At 33.2% G+C, this 22,678-nt stretch overlaps 1 protein-coding gene across 4 annotated transcripts in view; it reads left to right on the top strand.

The window, feature by feature from the left end:
- PRKACB (protein kinase cAMP-activated catalytic subunit beta) overlaps positions 1 to 22,678 on the top strand; it is an 86,280-nt gene that overhangs the window by 24,852 nt on the left and 38,750 nt on the right. Inside the window, exons 1-5 of one of the 4 annotated variants that reach the window (XM_006149468.3) lie at positions 967 to 991; positions 8,973 to 8,996; positions 10,717 to 10,740; positions 16,307 to 16,368; positions 19,887 to 20,015. In XM_006149468.3, the coding sequence (XP_006149530.1) occupies positions 982 to 991; positions 8,973 to 8,996; positions 10,717 to 10,740; positions 16,307 to 16,368; positions 19,887 to 20,015 (249 nt within the window). In that variant the 5' untranslated portion in view covers positions 967 to 981. Of the gene's footprint in view, positions 1 to 919; positions 992 to 1,309; positions 1,584 to 8,972; positions 8,997 to 10,716; positions 10,741 to 16,306; positions 16,369 to 19,886; positions 20,016 to 22,678 lie in introns of those variants that run through there. The other 3 variants (XM_006149472.3, XM_006149474.3, XM_006149467.3) reach the window with 3 other exon arrangements.

Raw genomic sequence — 22,678 nt, 5'->3', positions numbered from 1 at the left:
TTTTGTTGGTTTTTTTTTTTTTTTTTTTTTTTTTTTTTTAAATTTACAGTATCACTAATGTGGGTTTTATTGGTATTCACTCCAAATTACATCAGTCCTTTGGCAGTAATATTGCTAGCTTTGTGGCCAGCCCTACCCTAGAACTACTGTACTAATTGAGCTGTGAAGGAAGAGGAGCAGCCTCAGGCAAGAAAATCACAGACTCCCACTGTTCATATGCAAAGTTCTGCAGCTTTCTTGAATAAATGCTTCTCAATTTGTTGTTTGCGATTGCTCACTTTCTAGAGCCATGAAATCATTGCTTTTGACAATTCTGTTCAGCTTCCTAGGTTTTTTTTTTTGGAGGCAATTTCCTGATTTACTGTTCCATTACCAGAAGTCCTGCCTCACCTGGCAGCTTTTAAAAATGGCAAGTTCACTTGCTGAAGTTCCACTGAAGGGACCATCCTATGGATCCTTTGTACCATTTTGCTACAAATTTTGGGAGTCAGAATCATAATAGTCTATTCACATGTCTGCTCACCTCGTTATACAATCTGTCATCTTAATCCTATTTGATGTGAGGAATTTTACACTTCAATAATAATTGCCAATAACTTTTTTTTTTTCATTACCTTCTTTTGTATACCACAAGGATGGGATCTGACAGTGTTTGTAATGATGCATTTAATGGGAGTTTATAAATTAGTTGTTTCGTTATTCTTCTTTATAAGTGCATTTATGTGTAGTATTATGTTTTAATCTCTTCCATAATACAGAATGTTTAAATGGTTAACATTTGTGCTGCAGTATAGCTTTCTGGCTCATGAAAAATGAAAGCTATCAGCGATCTGGGCAATAAGATTCATCGCCAATAGTCACTAGCAACAGCACACAGCATTTTAATATCAGTGAGGTCCACAGCTAGCTGTGTAAGAGCTGGTGTAATTGAAAGACGTTTAGGTGCAATCATTCTGCTGTTTGTTCCTTGCCAGGTTCAACATGGGATTGTGTGAGTATTTGAAGAAAACAGCATTTTAAAAATATCTTTGGAAGATGCATAAAGAATAGATCAGTGCTTAAATTTAAGGAACGTGGTCATTTAAACATCATATGGTTCTAAAATAAAAAGATATTTTATTTGTCTTGATTGATTAAAGCTTTAGAAAAGCCACTCCTTGGTTACAAGTGAACCGATAATTCTTGTCTAATGTTGCCGTGGTAACAACTCATGCTGATATAATTGAGAACATCTTATACATCCTGGTTTGAACATTTTCTCCCTGCCATTTTGAGTTGTTCTACTGTATATGAAGGAGGCTAGGATAACTAGCCTGAAAGAAATCTAGTTATATATACATATATCTTTGGCATTAATCGGATGTTTACCAAAGATACCTCTTGCTAGGCAGTTATGCTTTGCTTCTGGGGGTTTTCTTTTTAAAACAAAAGAAAGCTCTTTTCATTTTCTCTGTGCTGCATGTTCCAGTGTATGTGTTTACACCATCGGTTCCTCTACCTCTAGAGATTAGCATAACTCCCTTTGCTGTTGGATTGTTGTTTTGAGCAATATGTTTTGGAAGGGTTGATTTTCATCATGAGTGGTAAGTATGCTCTCTGAGACTCTGCCGCTATGTATTTTTTAAAAATGTTTAACTATAGGAGGAAAAATATCTTTTTAAAGAGACTATTATAAAGCCAGAGCTACAGTGAATTATATTTTGTGTTAATGCTTTTGCATTTAGGTATTATAGTAAATTGCTTTTAGCAGCCCTTAAGAACTGTAAACAATGCTACTATTAATAGTCAATACCAATCATCGTTTTCTAATTTTCTTAATGGTTTGACTTATTGTATTAATTAGGCACTGTTATTGTGTTGTAAATTAGTGAATGAAAGATCTACCATAATAAGAATAATTTTAAAAATCTGAGCCTGAATATAATCAGTTTAATTTTCCTTTGATTAGCTTAGTCATCCTAACACTAATTTTGCTAGCTTCATTTTTATTATATTTTTATATACTAATGTTAAAATAAGATGCTACCAGAATTTTGTTTATTTATTGGTTGCTTTGAACTAGAATTCATTGAGAAATAGGGACTTAATGATGAAATAAACATGTATTTTTGTTTGAGAGGCTTTGTTAAAATTTTTAAGGAAGGTTTTTGGGTGAAATATGTACATTTGTGACTAGTGTCTTTGTCATTATAATGATTTATATTTTTCTAGACATTTCCAAAAGGGTTTTTTGAGAAAATATACTACAGAATTTACTGCAGTTTATCACAGGGTGAAAACTGTTCACTTCAAGCCAAACCTGCAGCTAAAAATAGATATCCTGTTGTTAGAGTGAGAAATATTTGCTTAGAGCATAATTCATTAGTGTCTTTTTACTTAGCTAAAAAAGATAGGAGAAGTAAACCTTTAATCTGATCATTTTAGGAGACATTTCAGTAATATAGCAAAAGGTTTCAAATTGGAATTCAGAATTTGAGAGACTTTGATTTTTGTTGTATGATGGTAGATTTCAAAAGTCAATGAACCTTTTCTTCTGAAACTGGAGAATGCCTCATTCTCACAAATATTCTTTATCTGGCAGCAGCACAACAAAACCTTCCTCAACATTGTTCTACATTTGTTTGTAGAATGATATAAGCATTAAAGGAACAGTTTTGTGTGGAAAATATTAGGAATTAACTGGATTGTTTTCACCCTGTTATCGAAGTTGATTTTTCTGATCTAGTGTTTTATATTTGTACTGATATTACAAAATCAACATATTAACATTCCTTAATATTTCAAAGGCTGTCAAAAACCGAATATGCCTGGTTATCATACTTTTATTTATGTGAATCAGGCCAATGTGTGTTTTCTCTTTGAAAGTTTGGCACATAATCTAGAATCTTTAAGCAACCACGCTCATTTCAAGAGGTTTTATGATAGGATGTACTGGTTTTAGCTGAAGAAAGTTGTTGCTACTTCTCTATTGTTTTATTTTTATTTTAAAAAAGCTATGGGTCAGTAATACTGTAGATAGTATTTATTGTATTCGATCATATTGGCCTACCTTGATAGCCTTTTTCTACCACAGAAGTCAGAGCAATCACAGCTAAACATTCCACCTTGTTCAGGATTGTCTAATTTCAACTAATTTTACCCATCTCATAAATGGTTAAATGCCTGAGCCATTTTAAAATGTGGAACATTATAAGTGAGGTGTGATTTTCATTTGTAAAAATAAGCAAATGCCAGTCCCTTTTTCTAAGTCTATAACTATACAAGTGGTACTTATGTGTATGTGGTACTTTTCTATTATAAAGCTATTCTTTTTCTTCTTCTTGCCAGTTAAGTGTTAATTTTCTTTGGGACTCTGTCTTTTTACCTTTTAAAAATGCTACCTTCTCTCTGAATGATATCATCCATGCTTATATCTTCAGTCATTGCCTGACAATTTAATTCAAAAGTAAATTTTCTCTATCCATCCCCAAATCATTTCCTTTTTTAGTGAATATGATTTCTGTTAATGATCCTGCTGCCTATTCAGGAAGTTAAAAACAGAATCTTTGGAGTCATTTCTAACTTGTTTTGTACCCAAAGACATGCACTCTGTCATTACGTTCTATTAATTCTATATCAGAAGTCACCAACACTGGGAATACTTTAAGATCAAGTGTTCTGTATCTCTTCTCAGTCCTATGATAAAAACCACCTCACTGGTCTCCCAGTTTCCAGTTTAATATTCCTCTAGACCATTTTCCACATTATAATTTAAAAATGGAAATATGGCCATTTCTTAACCCAGCATTCAAACTCTCAATTATTCCTGTTGTCTTGGTAGGGCATATGAGATCAGTGGCCTACTAGTCAGGCTTTTATTTACATCTTTCATAAGTTTTGAGGTAACCATATTATACTACATTTAATTTAATTCCTTGCTACCTTTACATATTCATATTCTTCATTATAAAAATTCTGAGAGCCAATTATACTTTTCAGTGTATCAAAGACTCTATAGAATCAGATGATTTCTCTTTACTCTCAAAGCAAACTTAGTGTATCACAATTATTATATATATCTCCATGTCAGTTTCTAATCTCTAAACTTGGAACTTATTAAGTCAAGAACAGTGCCTTATTCATCTTTGTGTTTCTAGTAGTTACCCTAATACCCCATACCATTATAAGGAACCCATAAATTATTGTACAATAAATGGTGTATTATTCACTTTTTTTACATTTTTGAACATTTTTCAATGACAAATATCAGTTGTGCATACTGATTTGTTTTTTGGTTCAGACAATAGAATAATCATAGTGTTTGCTTATCAACTTCTGCATCATCTTTGTAGTATGAAATCAGTTAAAGTGATTAAAAAATTAAGATGTATCAATTATCTTTTTAGTAGCTTAAAAAATGTTTCTAAGTGTGAAAAGAACTTTCACTTTCTGAGTTTTGCTTTGTTACTCATGACCCTTTGTGTGAAGTTTTTGTTCTTGTTAAATAAGTGAGTTTTGTGAAGAAAATACTAAAAGAACCCCCTCTAAAAGTGAATTGAACTGTCTTGGTAAAAATAATAACCTTCTCATAGGCTTAAGCAGAAAAAAATTACAGATATTATCAGGATGCAGTTATCTCATGGAACTCAAAGGTAAAAAGTAGGGTGAGCTTTAGCAAGGAGTAGAATTGGGGTTTGGAAAGCTGACATAAATCCTAGCAGGACCTTTCTCAGTGTTTCCCTTTTAGATCGCGTGACTTCTTCCCTTTTCTTCTTATATCTGCATTATTATCCTTGCTGTGTATAAAACAAGTTCTCTCTGCTGCTTGTATAAGATAGAGCTTAGTCACCCTGATGGGCTCAGAGTTTATGTGTACTCCTTCTTTACATTTTGTTTCTAAGTTTTGCCAGAGGGCACATATGTTTCCCTGAAAGAGAGAGAGAGAGAAAGTGAGAAATCATCCCATAGTGGGGGAGGAGGTGGTCACATCACAATCCCTTCTCCTCCATTTCTCCCATCCTTCTGGGGATTGAAGCATACGTGCACACTGGCCCGGCATGTTTCTCTCCTTTTTTTTCTTAAGAGAGATTTGTACTATAGGGTGTGTGCGCTCGCTGGAAAGACAGAGAGAAACAGACAGAAAGCAAGAAATCATCCCTCAGTGGGGACGGCCACACCATAATCCCTTCTCCTCCATTTTCCTCTCAGAATCTTGGGCACACACACACACACACACACACACACACACACGGAGTGAGTTTAAGCCACAAGGACTTGACCTGTTTAGGGACCAGGAAATGGTATAGTGTTTACATTACTGGACTCCCACGTAGTTGGACTTGGTTCAAGTCCCAGACCTGGTGGCTTAAAACTCACACCAGGCATGTGTGCGTGCATGCCCAAAATCCTGAGAGGAGAATGGAAGAGAAGGGATTGCAGCGTGGCCATCCCCCCTGGGGTGTTTCTCACTTTCTGTCTCTCTGTCTCTCTCTGTTTCTCCAGCAAGCGCACATGCCCTATAGCAAAAATCTCTCTTAAAAAAAAAAAATGACCTGTTTAAAAGGAAAATTTATAATATGTAAGAGACAATTCTTAATTCTTACTCAATAATTGGGGGATATACAGACATATATAGAACACTTGTAAAATTGATTATATGACTAAACATATTCAACAAATTTGAAGAATTGATATATAAGCCTCAGCTTTTTTCCACAGGATAATTAAGTTCAATCAATAATAAGATGCTCACTAACTAAATCAACAAACACACAAATACAAATATCTAGAGATTTTTAAAAATCCACTCACTGGTCAAGAATTAGCTCAGATTTAAAATTTAACTACATATCAAAACTTGTGTAATGCAGCCAGAGTGAATTTAGAGATAATTTTTTAAATGGTTACATTAGGGAAGGAGGTAGACATTCATGATGTAATTATCCAAGTAAAGAAGTTAACTACAATGTGGTTAATCAAGGAAGAAAGAAATTAATAAAGACATGAACAAAGATCTGTGGACTGGGAAATAAAGATACATAAGAAGACCAGTTATGGTAGCACACAATAAACACTGCTATCAGTAAACTGGGCCACATGGGTTTGATCCCCAGCCCTCCCCCAAAATGACAAGAACAATAGTGTGCATGTTTAGTCCCATCTACTTAGGAGGCTGAGGCAGAGGTTGTGTGATGGTGAGACTCTAAAATACTACACCCGTACATGTACACACATAGAAATAAAACAAAGATACATAAAAACCAATGGTTAGTTCATATAAAACTCTTTTAAAATAATTCATTAGAACTATATTTATTAAATAAATAGAGTCATAATTGAAATCTTTATTCAAAGCTTGACAAAATGGGAACCAGCAGTTAGCGTAATGGCTATGTCGCTGAACTCCCACGTAGTCGACTGCGGTTTGCGTCCCAGACCTGGTGGCTTAAAACTCACGCCGGGCGCGTGTGCGTGCGTGCCCAAGATCCCAAGAGGAGAATGGAGGAGAAGGGATTGCAGTGTGACTATCCCCCCTGGGGGGTGATTTCTCACTTTCTGTCTCTCTGTCTCTCTCTGTCTGTCTGGCAAGCGCACGCTCCCTATAGCGAAAACCTCTCCAAAAAAAAAAATGCTTAACAAAATTAGGATTGGACAGTTGTATTGTCAAATTCTAGAAAACATTCAAAGAAAAATTTCAATCTTCTACAAAACTTCCAGAGAATTAAAAAAGAGGAAATATTTTTAAATTCATTTATTAAGTTTAGTATAGTTTTACACGTAAACTATAGGAAATTAAAACTGGAAACATTTTCTGTGAAGTTAGGAATAGGAAAAGGATGCCACTGTCATTGTTTCTGTACATCGTCACACTGTTAGTCATAATCTACCCAATAAGATGAGAAAAAAATGTAGAAAACAAAGTTGCCCTTATTAACAGGTAATGTGTGATTGTCCAGATAGACTAGTTAAGAGAATTTACCAATATGATTTTAGAATTGATAAGAGAGTCTCTGACAAGACTGCCAGGTACAATGTAAATATCAGCTGTGTTCTAAAAAAAAAAAAAAAAAAAAAAAGATGAAGCAAAACCAGAAAAGATACATATATATATTTAGAGAGAGAGAGATATTTGCTATAGGGCACATGCATTTGCCAGAGAGACAGAAAGTGAGAAATCACCCCCTTGGGGGGATTGCCACACCATTCTCCTCTTGTGATTTTGTGCACTCACTCACAAGCACCCAGGGTGAGTTTAAGCTGCCAGGCCTGGGACTCAAACCGTGGTCAACTACATTGGAGTCCAGCAACATAACCATTATGCCATCTGCTGGTCCCTATATGTATGTATGTATGTGTGTATGGGTGTGTGTATGTATATATATATATACATACACACACACATACATACATTTAAATCTCCTTTTTACGATAGCACCAAAGCCCTAAAGAACCTAGGAATAAATCTGGTAAAAGAGGAATTAAAAACTCTAAGGTAAAAATTATAAAATTGTACTGAGAGATATTTACTTAATCTTTAACAAAAAGACACAATTTCATACTCTTTAGATTAACAAAAAATTAGAAAAAAAATTAGATAGCATGTTTTATTGAGAAGATGGATTATTAAGAATGATGGCAATATAAGTTAACTATTTATTGAGCCTTTGTTGCTTAGTTGATAATGTACATTCTCTTTATCTAGGGATCTGCTCCTAACTCTACACATTCTGGCAATAAAAAGAGTATTTGAATTTAGAACTGTCTAGAAAATTCTGAATATATGCTTATGATAGATACAATATTTCTATAACAATATGCCTCAGTGAACAGTTAAAAAAGTAAAGTACATTTCAAAGATTGCCTCAGTCATTAGTTTTATGACTATAAATTTAGTTTAAGTTGTCGTTAGAAAATCCTGTTAAGAGGGGACAGCAGGTAGCATGTTGGTTAAGGTGCTGGACTTCCAACATCACTAACCATGATTTGAGTCCCACATCTGGAAGCTTGCTTTCTCACTTTTCCTCTTTCTCTCTCTCTCTCTCTGGTGAGCACATGTGCACTGTAGTAAATTAAAATAAAAATAAATAAAATTAAATAGTAAAAATGTTTTAAAAAATCTTGTAAGAAATATTTCCAATCATACATGTCTTGGATGACCTAGAAAATGAACAGCATTGCTAGTTAAGAGAGCCAATTGAGAGGCATGCAAACACGTGTAATTAGTTGTGAATATACTGTGTGGATTCATAGTGTCCATCTGTTCATATAGATACCAGTCAGAGAGAATTTTATGCTAGTCTTTCTAGAATTTGGTTATTTAAATAAATATGTCTCAAAATTTTATGTTTTTTTCATATAAATAGTTGTAATAAAATTTTTATTTTTTCACAGTTTAGTAATAGTCTATTGTACTGTTCACTTGTAACCAAGTCTTGATAATGGATTAATTAACAATAAAATACAGAGGAAAGAAATGTAAAATATATATTGTAATAGAAAATGCAACTAATTTAAGTTTTTAAATACTCATTTATGTGTGACTTTAGTCTTCATAGGAAGGCTTAGAAATCAAAAATAGACATGGTCCTATCCAATAAACTGCACAAATACAATTACAGTACTAAAGTTGTCTTTATTATTCCTAAGGTTATAGTGAATTTTCTTTGAATGAACATGTTTTAAATGTATATATAGTGAGGCAAACAAAGTGCCCTTTCAGCAAAAGAAACTCAATTATCCTTCAGACTAAAGGAATAGAATATGATAATTTATTAACATATTTCCAGAGCAGCATTTTGGTTGGTTAAATAAAATGTATCACAATAATTTATTATATTCCTTACATAAAACATTTTTAATATGTATGCCCAAGTATTTTTTCATTATGTTTCTATGTGTGATAATACTAATATATGTATATGGATGTGTAACTTCTTGTGGTTATGTTATTTTATATGTTATTTAATCTGTTAAATTTATTCTTTTTGATCAAGCACGCAAATCATCAGGTGCATCTGGTAGGAAACTACTTTTTACAGAAACTTCTGTTACTTTGATTGTTATAAGTTGAATTTTTCTGAGGTATTTTGTGACAGTTTAAGTAGTTTATATTTACTTTTCCCATGAGTTCTGTTTACTGAAAGTATTTGTTGTGCAGTGTATGTATGTGGGAAGGGAGGGTGTTTTTAGAAATACCTAATATAGAGCTCTGGAGGGCTGGGTGTTTGAATTAGGGATTGCATAAGACAGAATAATAAATTCTATTAGATTTACACTTCCTAGAGGTTGTGGAAAAGATTGTCCTCTTGTGTTACTTGTGGATAAAACTTGATATTTTTATAGATAATTCACCTCAATTTTCATCCTCTTTAGTACTTTCATTAATGTAAAGAAAATAGATGAAAATACTTTAATTATCAAGAGAGTAGGGGCACAGGAACTATAATATTTTTAGTAACAATTTTATGCTATTAAATTTAAAATGTATCATTGCTTGCAGTACTTAATACCTTCTCTTTCCTTAATAGAACATTTTTAGAGGAATAACTCTTTCCTTTATTCCCTGCATAGATAGCCATCAAGGTTTAAAATACCCAGCTATGTCGCTGGACTCCCATGTAGTCAACCATGGTTCAAGTCCCAGACTTAGTGGCTTAAACACGCCGGGCGCATGTGTGTTCATGCCCAAGATCCCGAGAGGAGAATGGAGGAGAAGGGATTGCGGCGTGGCCATCCCCCCTGGGGGGTGATTTCTCGCTTTCTGTCTCTCTGTCTCTCTCTGTCTGTCTGCCCTATAGCAAAATCCTCACAAAAAAAAAAAAAATTCAGGCCTCTAACCCTTATCACTTGTCATTATTCCATCCGACTCCTTTCTCCTGAGCAAGTAATCTTGCCTTCTATTTCCCAGAAGAAATATTTGAGCAACTGTGAACTGTGTTTATTCCCCTTCTTTCCCACCCATTGAAAACCATCACCTTGGCAAAAAAAGGACCTCCATTCTTCATGGAGCTCCTGCTTGCCAATGCACTTCATCTCCTACTGCCATTGTCAATCCATACACTGTGTTCAGCTATTACAAGTCATTATACCTTACCCGAATATCCAACAATTTCCTCTTTCAAAATCTCATAACACCTTATGATTGCCTTCCTTAAAATCCTTGTCACACTTCATTGTAATGTTCATCTGTCCCACCTTTAGCTTCTCATCTCTTTAACAGTGGAGATGTTTACTTTTGTAGTATTCAGAGTCCAGATCAGTATCTGACATTAAATGGTTCTCAATAAATGTTATTGAAAAGAGTGTTAAACGAACACCAAGGAAATGGAATGCCTGAAAAACACTAATCTCTTTCAGAAGGAAGTAAATAAAACATAACTGAATATCTCTCCTACAGTAGAATTTGACTGAGATGGTGTTGCATTCGTTTCAGGAAATTTTATTTCATTATTTGCTTCTTAATATTAGTCCTGTTGTTATGAGGAGTTAGTTTTTGTTAGTTGTTTTAAGGAAAATTAAAATGGTATTGATTAATTAAATAGTAGTTATTGATTTTATTTCTTTACCATTTAATTTTAAACTATTCTATTTGAATATATGGCAGTCAAATAATTGAATTTCTGTATTAACATTTTATTTCTGTATATAATATTCTGAGATGATGTATATAGGTAACTTGATGCTATTATGTTGATTTTATGAGTGTAATTTAACCACTGTTTATTTTTTGGACACAAGCTTGCTCCTCTTCAGAAATATATGGTAGGCAAACACTTTTTAATAAAATAAATATTGCCTTTAAACATTTTTTGGTTGTTGCAAGTTTTTAAAAAGGATATTGGGTTAGTAAAATATTTTTGAAGGAAATGGTTTGTTTAGTTTTATGTTGTACTTTATCTTCAGAAATGATTTATATCACAGTTTCTTATGTGATATTTTAGAAACTGCACCATGAAGCAGTAGAAGTTGTATGTACAGGATAACAGAAGACAGATTAATATACACCACTTCAATTAGGTTACCCGGGTTAATGTGTTTTTTTTTTTTTAAATAATACAAACACAAACACACACTTACAACTTACATTTTGAATGAAGCAGCTAATATTAATTGGGTATTTACTCTAGGGATTTTTAATTCTATTTTGTTCTATTTCCTGTTTGTATCCTTTATGTTTTTCTGAATAAATTGAATGTAAGTTAAATAAAGTTGTGTTTTTATCACAAAAGAGAGGTAAAACTTATCTAATTATAAAGAAACTGGAAAACTCAACCTCTAGAATAGTTGTAATCTGTTTACAAAGATTTAAGATACAAATTTTAGTGCTTTTATAAGAATCTTATAAATTATTCTTAAGAATCTGAATGATAAACTTAAAATTTGGCAAGTGGCATACTATAAAGCATGCTCTTTTTATGATAAGCAGTAATCTAGTTTAATATGGTACCTCAAAATGCCTAATAAATTTGCAAATGTTGTTAGTGAAATACTTTTATTCATTGTAGAATTATCTGAATTATATGGAACAAAGTTATGCTGTACTTGAATTTTTAGTCAGTTTTCCTTATGTTTAAAATGAACTTCATAATCTGATTTTTAAGCTATGTCCTATGTATAAAGACATTCAAAAATATTTTGCAGGGATATAAGTATAAAGTTGTAGGGCAAGCAGGTGGTATAGTGGTTATGGTGCTGGAGTTCAATAAGGCTGACTATGGTTCAAGTCTTGGACCTGGCAACTGGAAAATTGCACTGGGCACTTACGTGTGCCTGCCCAAAATTCTGAGAGGAAAATGGAAGAGAAGAGATTGTGGTGTGGCCACCCCCAGGGATGAGTTCTCACTTTCCCTCTCTCTCTCACTTTCTCTTTCTAGTGAGCACAAATGCTCTATGGCTTAAACATTAAAAAAGAAAGAAAGAAAAAGAATTAAGCTGTGTTTTTATGCACTTGTAGAAATGCATAAAAATTATCTCTTCATTTTTTTTCTTTCCTCATTTCATGAATGTGGGTGAATGTGAAAGTTCCTGCAAACAAACCTTGGGGGAAAATATAGATTCCTTTAGTATACTCTTCTCCTTTAGAATGCAATGGAACAGTCAACATATTCTTTAAATGATACCAACCGAAGAGAAAATAAATTTATTTGGAAAATAAATATAAGTGAAAATGTTTGCATCTGAAAATAAATTAATTTTTTGTGTATCTTTTTCACTTTTAAAGTACTTAGTTTGCTCCATTGTTGCCCCATACAGAACAAGATATATTTGCAGAAAAATCCTTTGAGGTATTATTTTTCTTTTTCTTTATTTATTTTTTACATTTTCCCACATTTACTTGACATATCAAAATATTTTTGCTCATTCTTCATAGTTCTTGACAATTATTAAATAACTTTCAAAATTTCCATAAGAACTAAAGTTTAAAGATAACTTTCAAAATATTTGTAATAATTTTGTTTGTGACTCTATAACAGAGACGTATGGTTTTAAAAATTTTTGAGAAAATATTTACATGTTAATTTCTCAAACTGTTGAGAAGCAAACACCCTGCACACAATTTACAGATGAATCTTCCCAACTCAGTTCTGCCAACCAGGTATTCTGTGGTTTATTATTTGCTGGCAAAGATCAGTCTCTTTCTTCCTTCAAAATCTTCCTCAGGGTAATCCTCTAGGTATTATTATTATTATTATTATTATTTTTATTTTTTTTTTTTTAGGTATTACTTTTTAAAGAAGAGTTATTAATCATTGTTAGATCCTTTGGAGACATATATTCAAGATCACATAGCTATGAGATATTAGAACTAATTTTCTAACTCAAGGTTTGCCAAGTTTCAAAACCTGTGGCTATTGGGAACCAGCAGTTAGCGTAATGACTATGTCGCTGGACTCCCACATAGTCGACCGCCGTTCGCATCCAGACCCGGTGCTTAAAACCCACGCCCGGCGTGTGTGCGTGTGTGCCCAAGATCCTGAGAGGAGAATGGAGAAGGGACTGCGGTGTGACCATCCCCTCTGTGGGATGATTTCTCGCTTTCTGTCTCTCTGTCTCTCTCTGTCTGGCGAGCACACGCACCCTATAGTGAAAAACCTCTCAAAACAAACAAAAACAAAACCTGTGGCTATTATAGGGTTCACAATGGATTAACACTATTAAAGATATATATGGCTTTTATATTGGAGCACAATAGGAAAACTAAAAAATCGAGAACTTAAAAGTATTAGCTTTACTGGGAACGCCAGATAAAAATAGTATAATGTTTAAATCAGACTCTAGTACCTTTTATTTTACGACACCTTATATCAGTGGGTAGAAATGTTAAAAAATAACCAGAGAAAAACATTTAGACGTTAATTCCACCACTATCTAAAAATACTAAAATTCACAGGGAAAATCGCTGATTCTGGATTGCCTGTTATTTTAGGGCTATTTCCAACCCAGCATATTGTAAAAATTTTATTTTTTGGTAATTTTATTTTGTTATTTATATTTCTGAAGTGTATATTTTGGTTAACATATATTTTTACAAAGAATTATTCATCTTTGCATCTAAATAGTGAATATATAGCTAAAGATTTCTTTTGTATTTATGTGTATAATATGAAAACTGTCACAGAAACAGTTTTCTTCATGGAACTATTCAATGACCTTATAGTAAACGCTTGTTCTTACTAAAAGCAAATTTCTTTATATGTCAAAATAATTCTCAAAATTATCATTTTGATTAATACCTATTTCCGCTCGATTTTACATAAGACCTTTTGAGAGCTGCTATTTACTTTCTAGTGTTACTTGGCTGTAAACATAGAATGCTGATGAGTACAGAGAGTATATTAAAGAACTTCCTGAATATCCTGTTAGTGAATAAAACTAAGTAGTACCTGAAATTTTTGTTTGACTCCTCTCTAGGTGGGAAAAGGGAATTTTGTTTTTTCAACTTATTATCTTTACCAAATACTGCTAGTCCTTTCTTTGATTAGTTATTTTTTCTTAACTCCAGATCCACTTAGCATAAAGTGATAGGAATAACTGAAATGAGATGTTAAGGATGCTTCTTTTTTCCCTGATTCTTTTCCTTTTCACTAAATTATCTATACTCACTGCAGGTATCTGAAGAATTTACACTGCAACTTGCTCTTGCAAGTTCTATGAATGAATAATAACTAAATATTTGTTATAATTTTGTTTGTGACTCTATACCTTTTCAAATCAGAATTGTATTTTGGGAATCACAAGTTGTTCCTTAAAGTCCACAATTACATTTTGCAATACATTATGCTTTTGATTTATTTTGTAGCCAATATTTTCAAGTCAGTGTCATGTACTGATATAGCTGCTCCATGACCCCCCAAAAGTTGCTTATTCTTTATTTGTAACAGCACATTAACTTTTCAAAATTAATGAGTTGAACTGTCCTAGACTGAAAATGTAAAAATTCTCCATCCCCAGTTCATTCCCTGGAGGAGTTAGATCATACTTGGATGACTAGATATAATTATTTGACTTATTGTTTTGGTTCACGAGATTGTTATACATTGGGAAGATTTGAATATTGGAAATTACTTTTCTTAGATTTCTTAAAATAGATATTTTGAGAGTATTTTGCTGCAAAATATAAACTACTGTTTATATACTAAGATAATGTCTTCAGAAATTCATACTGTTACTTAAAAACTAATGTCTGTCCTTGGTGCTTGTCATCACCATAATGAAATCACAAAATGTTTAGAATGTCAACAGCCTTTTTGTTTAGTAATAGTGTTTTGTCAAAGCTACTACACTGGGAATAAAGAAGGAAATAGTGTGTGTGCTTTTTTTGTTTTTAATTTGCCAAAGGGCATGTGCACTTGCTGGAGAGAGAAAAGGAGACAAAGAGAAATAGAAAGTGCACACATACACATCCATGGGGGACAGTCATGCAGTAATCCCTTCTCCTCCATTTCTCCTTTCAGGATTTTGGGCATAAATGCGTGCGAGCACACACACTGCCCAGTGTGTTTTTTAAGCCACTCAGTCCGGGGCTCGCACTGCATAGTTGGCTTTGCGGGATCCAGCCATCTAAACTACCACACCACTGGCTGGCCCGATAATATATTAAATGCCTCACTTTAATACTATTATGTCATTAGAAATCTTAAAGAATTTGTGAGTCCCTCACTTGCATTTTTGTCTTTTCATCATTATCACTCTTAAATTTCTGAAAAAATTATCAGTTGTCATTTCAAGTTCACTTTGTCCACTTTAGCTTTTTACTATTTGAACACTGTTTTGTCCTGTTTTTGTCATTTTCTTACTTATTTATAGATTCAAATAGAGAAATATGGGAACATTCAGAATAAAAAGAAGCAGTAAAATAAGTATTTCTTATGTAATCATGTTTTATATTTAGCTATAGCAACAAGAATACATTTTGTTAATGCCATATGATCTCTTCATAACTTCTTTATAACTAGAAAAGTTATTTGTTTTCAGACACCTGAAGTTGTGTTGTAAACAGAAGCTATCATTAATAACTTTGTGGAAAAACAGTGTAAAGGGAAAATATTTTAAAATGATTCATCCTTTAACAAACAAATTTAAAACTTCAAACCATAGCTCTGTAAAATAACTTGGCTATTATTGATTAATACATAAGCATCTGGTTTTAATTGCTTAACTTTAATATTCATTTTAAATTATGCATTCAGGCATTTCGTTTTTGCTTCAAATTTAGAATGAGATTTTTAAGCTGTTTGGGTTTTTTGTTTTTGGTTTATGATGCTTTGTTTTGTTTTGTTTTGAAATCTTTGTGAGTGTCCTTTATGTGTTAGTCTGTGTTATTTTTTTTTTCCTTTTCTGTATCCTAAGTAGAGAGACTGCAAATCTAATAACATAAATTCTTTTACCTGAAAACTGCTCTCTGTCAGAATCTATTATTTTTGAAATTCCACAATCAACAGGTTTATATTCTCCAGATGTTTTTAGTTCTTGTGTTTAAAGGCTCTATTAATACCATTGCTGCTTCTTTGTAATCACTATTTTTCCTAAATTGGTTTCCAGCCTTTTTACATTACTCTCAGGGTTGTTTTCAGGAGCAGTATTTTTGTTACTAGATTTTAAATGATCAAAGTAATCTCTGTATAGAAAAATATTAAAGAGTCTTAGAAATTTGAGAAAGTGTTTGCTTCTTGTTTAGAGATACTAAATAGTTGTCTGGTGTATCATACACATTTCCTTACAACAATAGTTGACATCAGTATCTTTAAAGTAATTTATATGTGATATAAAACATATGTGTATTATAAATATTCTTAAAATACAAAATTTGTTTTTATATATATTTCAGTGAAAGAATTTCTAGCCAAAGCCAAAGAAGACTTTTTGAAAAAATGGGAGAATCCTCCTCCGGTAAGAAATATTTTAATTTTTCTGCAACTTAAAAATCCTGTGTTAAGTAAAACTACAATTTCTGCCTAAGTAATTTACTACTTTAGAAATTTAAATTTTTTAGTAACATTAGTAAACATATGCTTAAAATGGGAATTTTGCCATAGAAATTCCAACTATAATCAAATGTTTGATTTATTAATTAATATATTTTTGGGGGGAGAGGTTTTTGCTATAGGGCACGTGTGCTCGCCAGACTGACAGAGAGAGACAGAGAGACAGAAAGCGAGAAATCACCCCCCAGGGGGGATGGCCATGCCGCAATCCCTTCTCCACCATTCTCCTCTCGGGATCTTGGGCACACAAGCACACACGCCCAGCGTGAGTTTTAAGCCACTGGGTCCAGGATGCAAACCGTGGTCAACTACATGGGAGTCCAGCGACATAGTTACTACGCTAACTGCTGGTCCATATTAATTAATAATTTAATGTATACTTAAATTGGAAGAGGAACTAATTTTCAGTATAGTACTGGATTGTAAATTTTGGTACTAATTCTAAGTTGTGATAAATGCTTGATATTTTATAATATCATATTAATTTTGAACTATGCCTTTGATAACATACTTATTATTACTTTATTACTTTTTTTTAATACCATTAGGCACATGTGTGCACATGAGAGTGCGCCTCCCAACGGGGCCTGCTTACACTGCAATCTGTTTTCTTCCAGTTCTTTATCCCTTCAAGAGCCCAGACCTGCATGCATATGCATAGCATATTTTTTAAGCTGTTCGAGCTGGGAGTTGAACCCTGCTTAGCTATGTGGGATCTGGTTTCCTCTGCATGCACTTAGCTGGGCTAGCCCCATAATTATTATTTTCTTAATTGCAGCACTAAGTCATATTAAGCAGTTTTAAATTCTTAATCATAAATATTTGGCTGTTAGCAACATACAAAGTATAAGGTCTTGAGGACATTTGTGGAAAATAATTATAGAAAGACCTACATATGGACATAAAAATTTTTTGTACCAAAGGGAGTTCATGTTTTAATTCCTTTTTTTAAATGAACTTTTAAAAGTCTCTTCATATACAGAAATCCCTTTATTAACACTTTTTTTTGGGTAAACTCTATACATTGAGTGCTTCAGATCTAAACTAAGATGTAAAAATTGTATATAAAAAGAGCCATTTATACTTTAAAAAAAAAACTCTTTTGTGAATTGCAAATAATGAGCCTTAATAGTAGATGATATTTCGAAATTACATTTAAAAATTACATTTTTTATTTCCCCTAACACAAACATGATTTATATCAAGTGTTTTTTCCACTAACGAATGCTAAGGTCAGCCATGATGGCACAAGTACTGGCACAGCACTCTGCAATGCTGGAGCCACATGGAGGACTGGGGTTTAGATACCTGGTTGACCTGACACATGCACATCCATGACCCTGACTGGCTATGAGGATGAGAAAGCACACACAATGTGACAGAACTTTCTCTCTTATGAAAAGAATAAAATAAATAATCTTTTAAAAAAATTAAAAGATGCACCATGCCAAGTATTAAAAAAATCAAAATAAGTGTTTTAATTGCATTACCAAGATTTAGATTTAAAATATTGTCATTAGTCATTTTGAGTACAAAATGTTAGAAATTGTGTAACACAAGACATTAAAGGAGATAAAGAAAACAGCATGTTTTTTGTTAAGCAAAGTAAAGTAATGACTAGCATAAAGAGATGTTTTGTTGTCTGTTAATGAAGTTTTTTCCATTAAATATCCTAATCCAACTATTCTGATGAAGCCAAAAAATACAAATTAATCTATAAAATTAATAATTTAATCAGAATTATAAGTGCTTTTTTATTCAGGCAATTTAACATTATTGGAAGTATGAAATTAAAATATGATAAAACAAGTTTTGTAAGTAAAACTTAGAGTTGCTTGCTCTCTCTATAATGATTTGGTAAGAAGTCGTTATATGCTCTCAAAGGCAACATTTGATTTGCAATGGAGATTAAATCAAGCTACAGTAAACCCTATAGCTAACCATACTTCTCATTCTGTAAGAATCATTTTGCATTGCATTTTTTTAAAAAGCTAAACATTGTAAGATGGGTCTTGAAAATATTTTTCTGAGATTTTCATGGAGATCCTTGTAACGAAAACCTATTAATCAAAAGGGTCAGCAATTACTACTTGTTGCTATTTAGCACATAATTTATTACTGTAATTTTCTTTTTGCTGTGGCAGCAACAGATTCAATAGATTGATGCTTCTAATTCTTTGCTTCTATGCTGCAGTCAAAGCTAAACAAAGATGTTTGCTTGTAACAGAACATCTATTCAAGAAGAAAAAAGAGTTTGGTTATTGTTCTGGGACTCTGGTTTTTGGTTCTTTGTGGAATGAAGAACTCTTCTTTCCTTCTAGCTACTCTTTTAGGTAATACTGAGTTATTATAACATCAGAGAGAGAAAGCCACTAGGATCTGTCATTCTTCTTTAATGTATAATAGCTCTGTAAGTTTATAAAAAAAAAAAAAAAAAAAAAAAAAAAAAGAAGACAGTGCTTTCTTCAGGATAATGCCAGTGAAAGGACTCTAATTTCTCAGCTTATCTGTTCATTAAAATTATTTTCAAGTGCACTAAGACTATATGACTTACATCAGCAAGTCCCAATTTTTTTGGCACCAGAGACTGGTTTCATGGAAGATAAATTATCCTCAGACCAGGGGACAGTAAGTGGGGTAGAATGAAGGATGGTTTTGGGGTGATTCAAGCACATTACGTTTATTATGCACCTTATTTCTATTATTGTTACTTTATTATATATAGTGAAATAATTATACAGCTCACCATAATGCAATATTTGCAGCAGCTCCCCAGAACTAGCATCACCACCTCAGCTCCACCTCAGATCATCAGGCATTAGATTCTCATAAGGAGTGTGCAACCTAGATCCCTTGCATGTGCAGTTCACAATAGGGTTCACGCTCCTAAAAATCTTTCATGCCACCACTGATCTGACAGAAGATGGAGCTCAGGTATTAATGCAAGGAGTGAGGAGCAGCTGTAAATACAGATGAAGCTCCCCACTGATCAGCCTCCTGCTATGTGGCCCAGTTCCTAACTAGTCTGTGGCAAGGAGTTGGGAACCCTATAACTTACATGTTTCTTTGTCCACATACTTCTAGTCAGTTTTAACTATTATGAAATGGAACTAAGTTCAATATTAAAAATGCATATTGTATTATGACCTTTAATACTTCAGCTGAAGGTCTGACTTCCTTCGATTACTGTTATACTCTGTTTTGCCATATAATGCTTTTCCCAGATATTATCTTTTCTTGCTCAGGTGGGAAATATGATCAATAGCCTGAAATCTCAGTAGTCCTTTTATATTGTTTTTTAAATAGATAGTTATAAATTAAATTTTCCTGATTATGTGTTACTAAAGCAATTGTAATTTATCATAGTCTACTTATAAGAAATTTTCATCTTAAATTTTATTTTATTTTCTTATATGTGTATAGAATAATGCTGGGCTTGAAGATTTTGAAAGGAAAAAAACACTTGGGACAGGTTCATTTGGAAGAGTCATGTTGGTGAAACATAAAGCCACTGAGCAGTATTATGCTATGAAGATCTTAGATAAGCAAAAGGTTAGTGTATTTTTATTTATATGCAGGATAAACTAGTTTTATCAGTTAGACTATTAAACAGATGCAATATAATGACTTACCATTGATACTGTCAAATAATTGTATTGTTACATTCGGTTTTTATTCTTATTTATATTAACTATGTGATGCATAGTTTTAACTATTGGTGGTACATTATTATTTCAATAATTGTTTATACATAATATATATGTACTGATATATGTTTACTAACAATATATTGAATTCAATACATTAAAAACAAATATCTTTATCATATTCTGCCTTGTAGAAAAATGCAACTGCTTAATCTTTAGCTATTTTAATTTGCAATAGGAGCTCTCTTACTTAATATGATTGTATCTGGTTAATTTAAAATGTCAGTTAAAACAGAAAATGATAAGAAATACATACTACTAAAAGTAATTTTAAAGTATTTATCTCATATTGGTTGTTATACCTAGTGAATCAGGATGTCTCATGTCTGAAATATTCATGTTTTAGATATTCAATTTCTGTTTTTCTTATAATCATTCACAATTAAGTGGGGGAAAAAGAAAAATAACAAATCTTAATTAAGGATATTAATTAAGAATGACTTTCTGGCTAGGTAGGAAAATATGCAGAAAACAGTACAGTAGTCAGGGTTACAGATAGCTAGATTAATGCAATCAATAGAATATATTATGAGCCACATACATAGTTTTGAATTTTCTAATAGCCACATTTTAAAAAGTAAAAATAAACAGTTGAAATTAATTTTAATAATATATGTTATAACCCTATGCACCCAAAATATTATTTTAGTATGTAATTAATATAAAAATATGGTAATTACATTCTTTTGTCATATTAAATCTTCAAAATCTGTTGTATTATTTATGTTTGGAGTGTCATTTGGTTCAGAATAATCACATTTCAAGTGTGAAATTACGTGTGGCTAGAGCCTACCATATTGGACAGCAAAATGTTAGACTGGTATGAAGTTCCGGTTCAACTCTAATTAAAACAAAATTAATCTGTAAAATAAAAAGAGGTACTGGCCTAAGTCTTTAAAATAAGTACACCATTTACACATTTAATGATGCATCTCTTTCTACTACTATAGTTCACATATGTTTTCTAAACATGCTTCTTGAAAAGAGAGTTTATTAACTCTACCCACTTACTTCCTATTATTTCTCCAGCCTACAACTGTGTTTGGGTGTCTCCATGTTTGTCCTCTGTCTCTTGCCACTCCACTGAAAGAGCTCTGCCAAGAGTTACCAAGGTGACTGGCTAAGGTGCCTGGCTCCCACATGGCCAGCAGCGCAGTTTGAGTCCCAGACCTGGCAGCTTGAAAAACACCCAGAATACCCCAAGTGTGTATTTGTGCATTCCCAAAATTTCTAGAGGAGGCAGAAATGGAGAAGGGATTGCAGCCACACTACTCCCCATGAGGAGTACTTTCTCACTTTCTCTCTCTCTTTCTATCTATGTCCTACACACAAATTAAAAAACAAATACTGTCTTGTTCCTGGACCTTTGAATCTCATGCTCTCTTAATTTTTCACCTGCTTCTCTGAGCTCTTCTCTTTCGTGTCCCTTTTCCTGTCTTATTTTGCTTTTTCCTGTGTCTGTTCTTTAATGATTGTTAACCACAAGGCTCTGGACTAGCCCTTCTTATTTTGTTGGTGAAACATAAAGCCACTGAGCAGTATTATGCTATGTACTTTCCCTATGTACTCTTATCTAGCAACTTCAACCCGCCCCACCCCATGTTTCATGACAATGGTGTGAGTGCACAGAGACAGAGACAAAAGAGAAACAAACAGCGAGGAGGAGGAGAGAAGGGCGAGGGGCCCACCCTCCACGGGGTCTGATCACACTGCATTCCCTTCCTCTAGTTCTCCCGTCCTCCAGCCCACTGGATCTTTGGCACTCTGCCTGGCATGTCTCAGGCTGATGGGGCTGGAGATTCAAACAGTGGTTGCCACATGGGATCAGGTTCTCTTGACCAGTATATTACTGCTGCCCACAAAGCCTGCCCCTTCAACTCTTTGCTGAGCTCGTCACTCCTCATTTGTACATTCTCATCATTTAGCTCTTAGAGATCATCTAGTTCTTGCCTTCATTTTCTAGATGAGGTAACTGGGTCCCAGAAAGAAAGTGACTTATATCCCTGCATTGGTGGAGGTTCTTATTTTCCATTTATTTATTTATTTATTTATTTATTGTAAGACATTCACTTCATGGATAAATCATGGCAAATTTTTTGTTCCAAAAGAATAACTGTCATTTTAAGCCATTTCTATTATTCCAGTGGTCTGGATTTTTGCACAATTAGGACAAAAGACTTTATATTCTGAAATTTTTTCAAGTTCACTTCGCATTGCTAAAGATAAGTAACTCTCCACAATAATCCTGTCTTATAATGGAACCATACATCTTTCTATTAAATGTTTGGCTTTTCCCACCTTAGGGTATATGTGATTAGAGGAAGAAAAAGGTATAGTACAGGCCAGCTCGGTAGTCTAGTGGTTAAGCCAGATCCCACATGACTGACTGTGGTTTGAATCATGGTCCTGGTGGCTTGGAAAACATACCAGCCCATGTGTATACATGCCCAAAATTCCACAAGATGGAGAAATGGAGGAAAAGGGACCGCCCCATTGAGGGGTGCTTTC

This window comes from Tupaia chinensis, unplaced genomic scaffold, assembly GCF_000334495.1.
Source record: "Tupaia chinensis unplaced genomic scaffold, TupChi_1.0 Scaffold000263_1, whole genome shotgun sequence".
NCBI lineage: Eukaryota > Metazoa > Chordata > Mammalia > Scandentia > Tupaiidae > Tupaia > Tupaia belangeri.
This window is presented reverse-complemented; position numbering and strand designations above follow the sequence as displayed.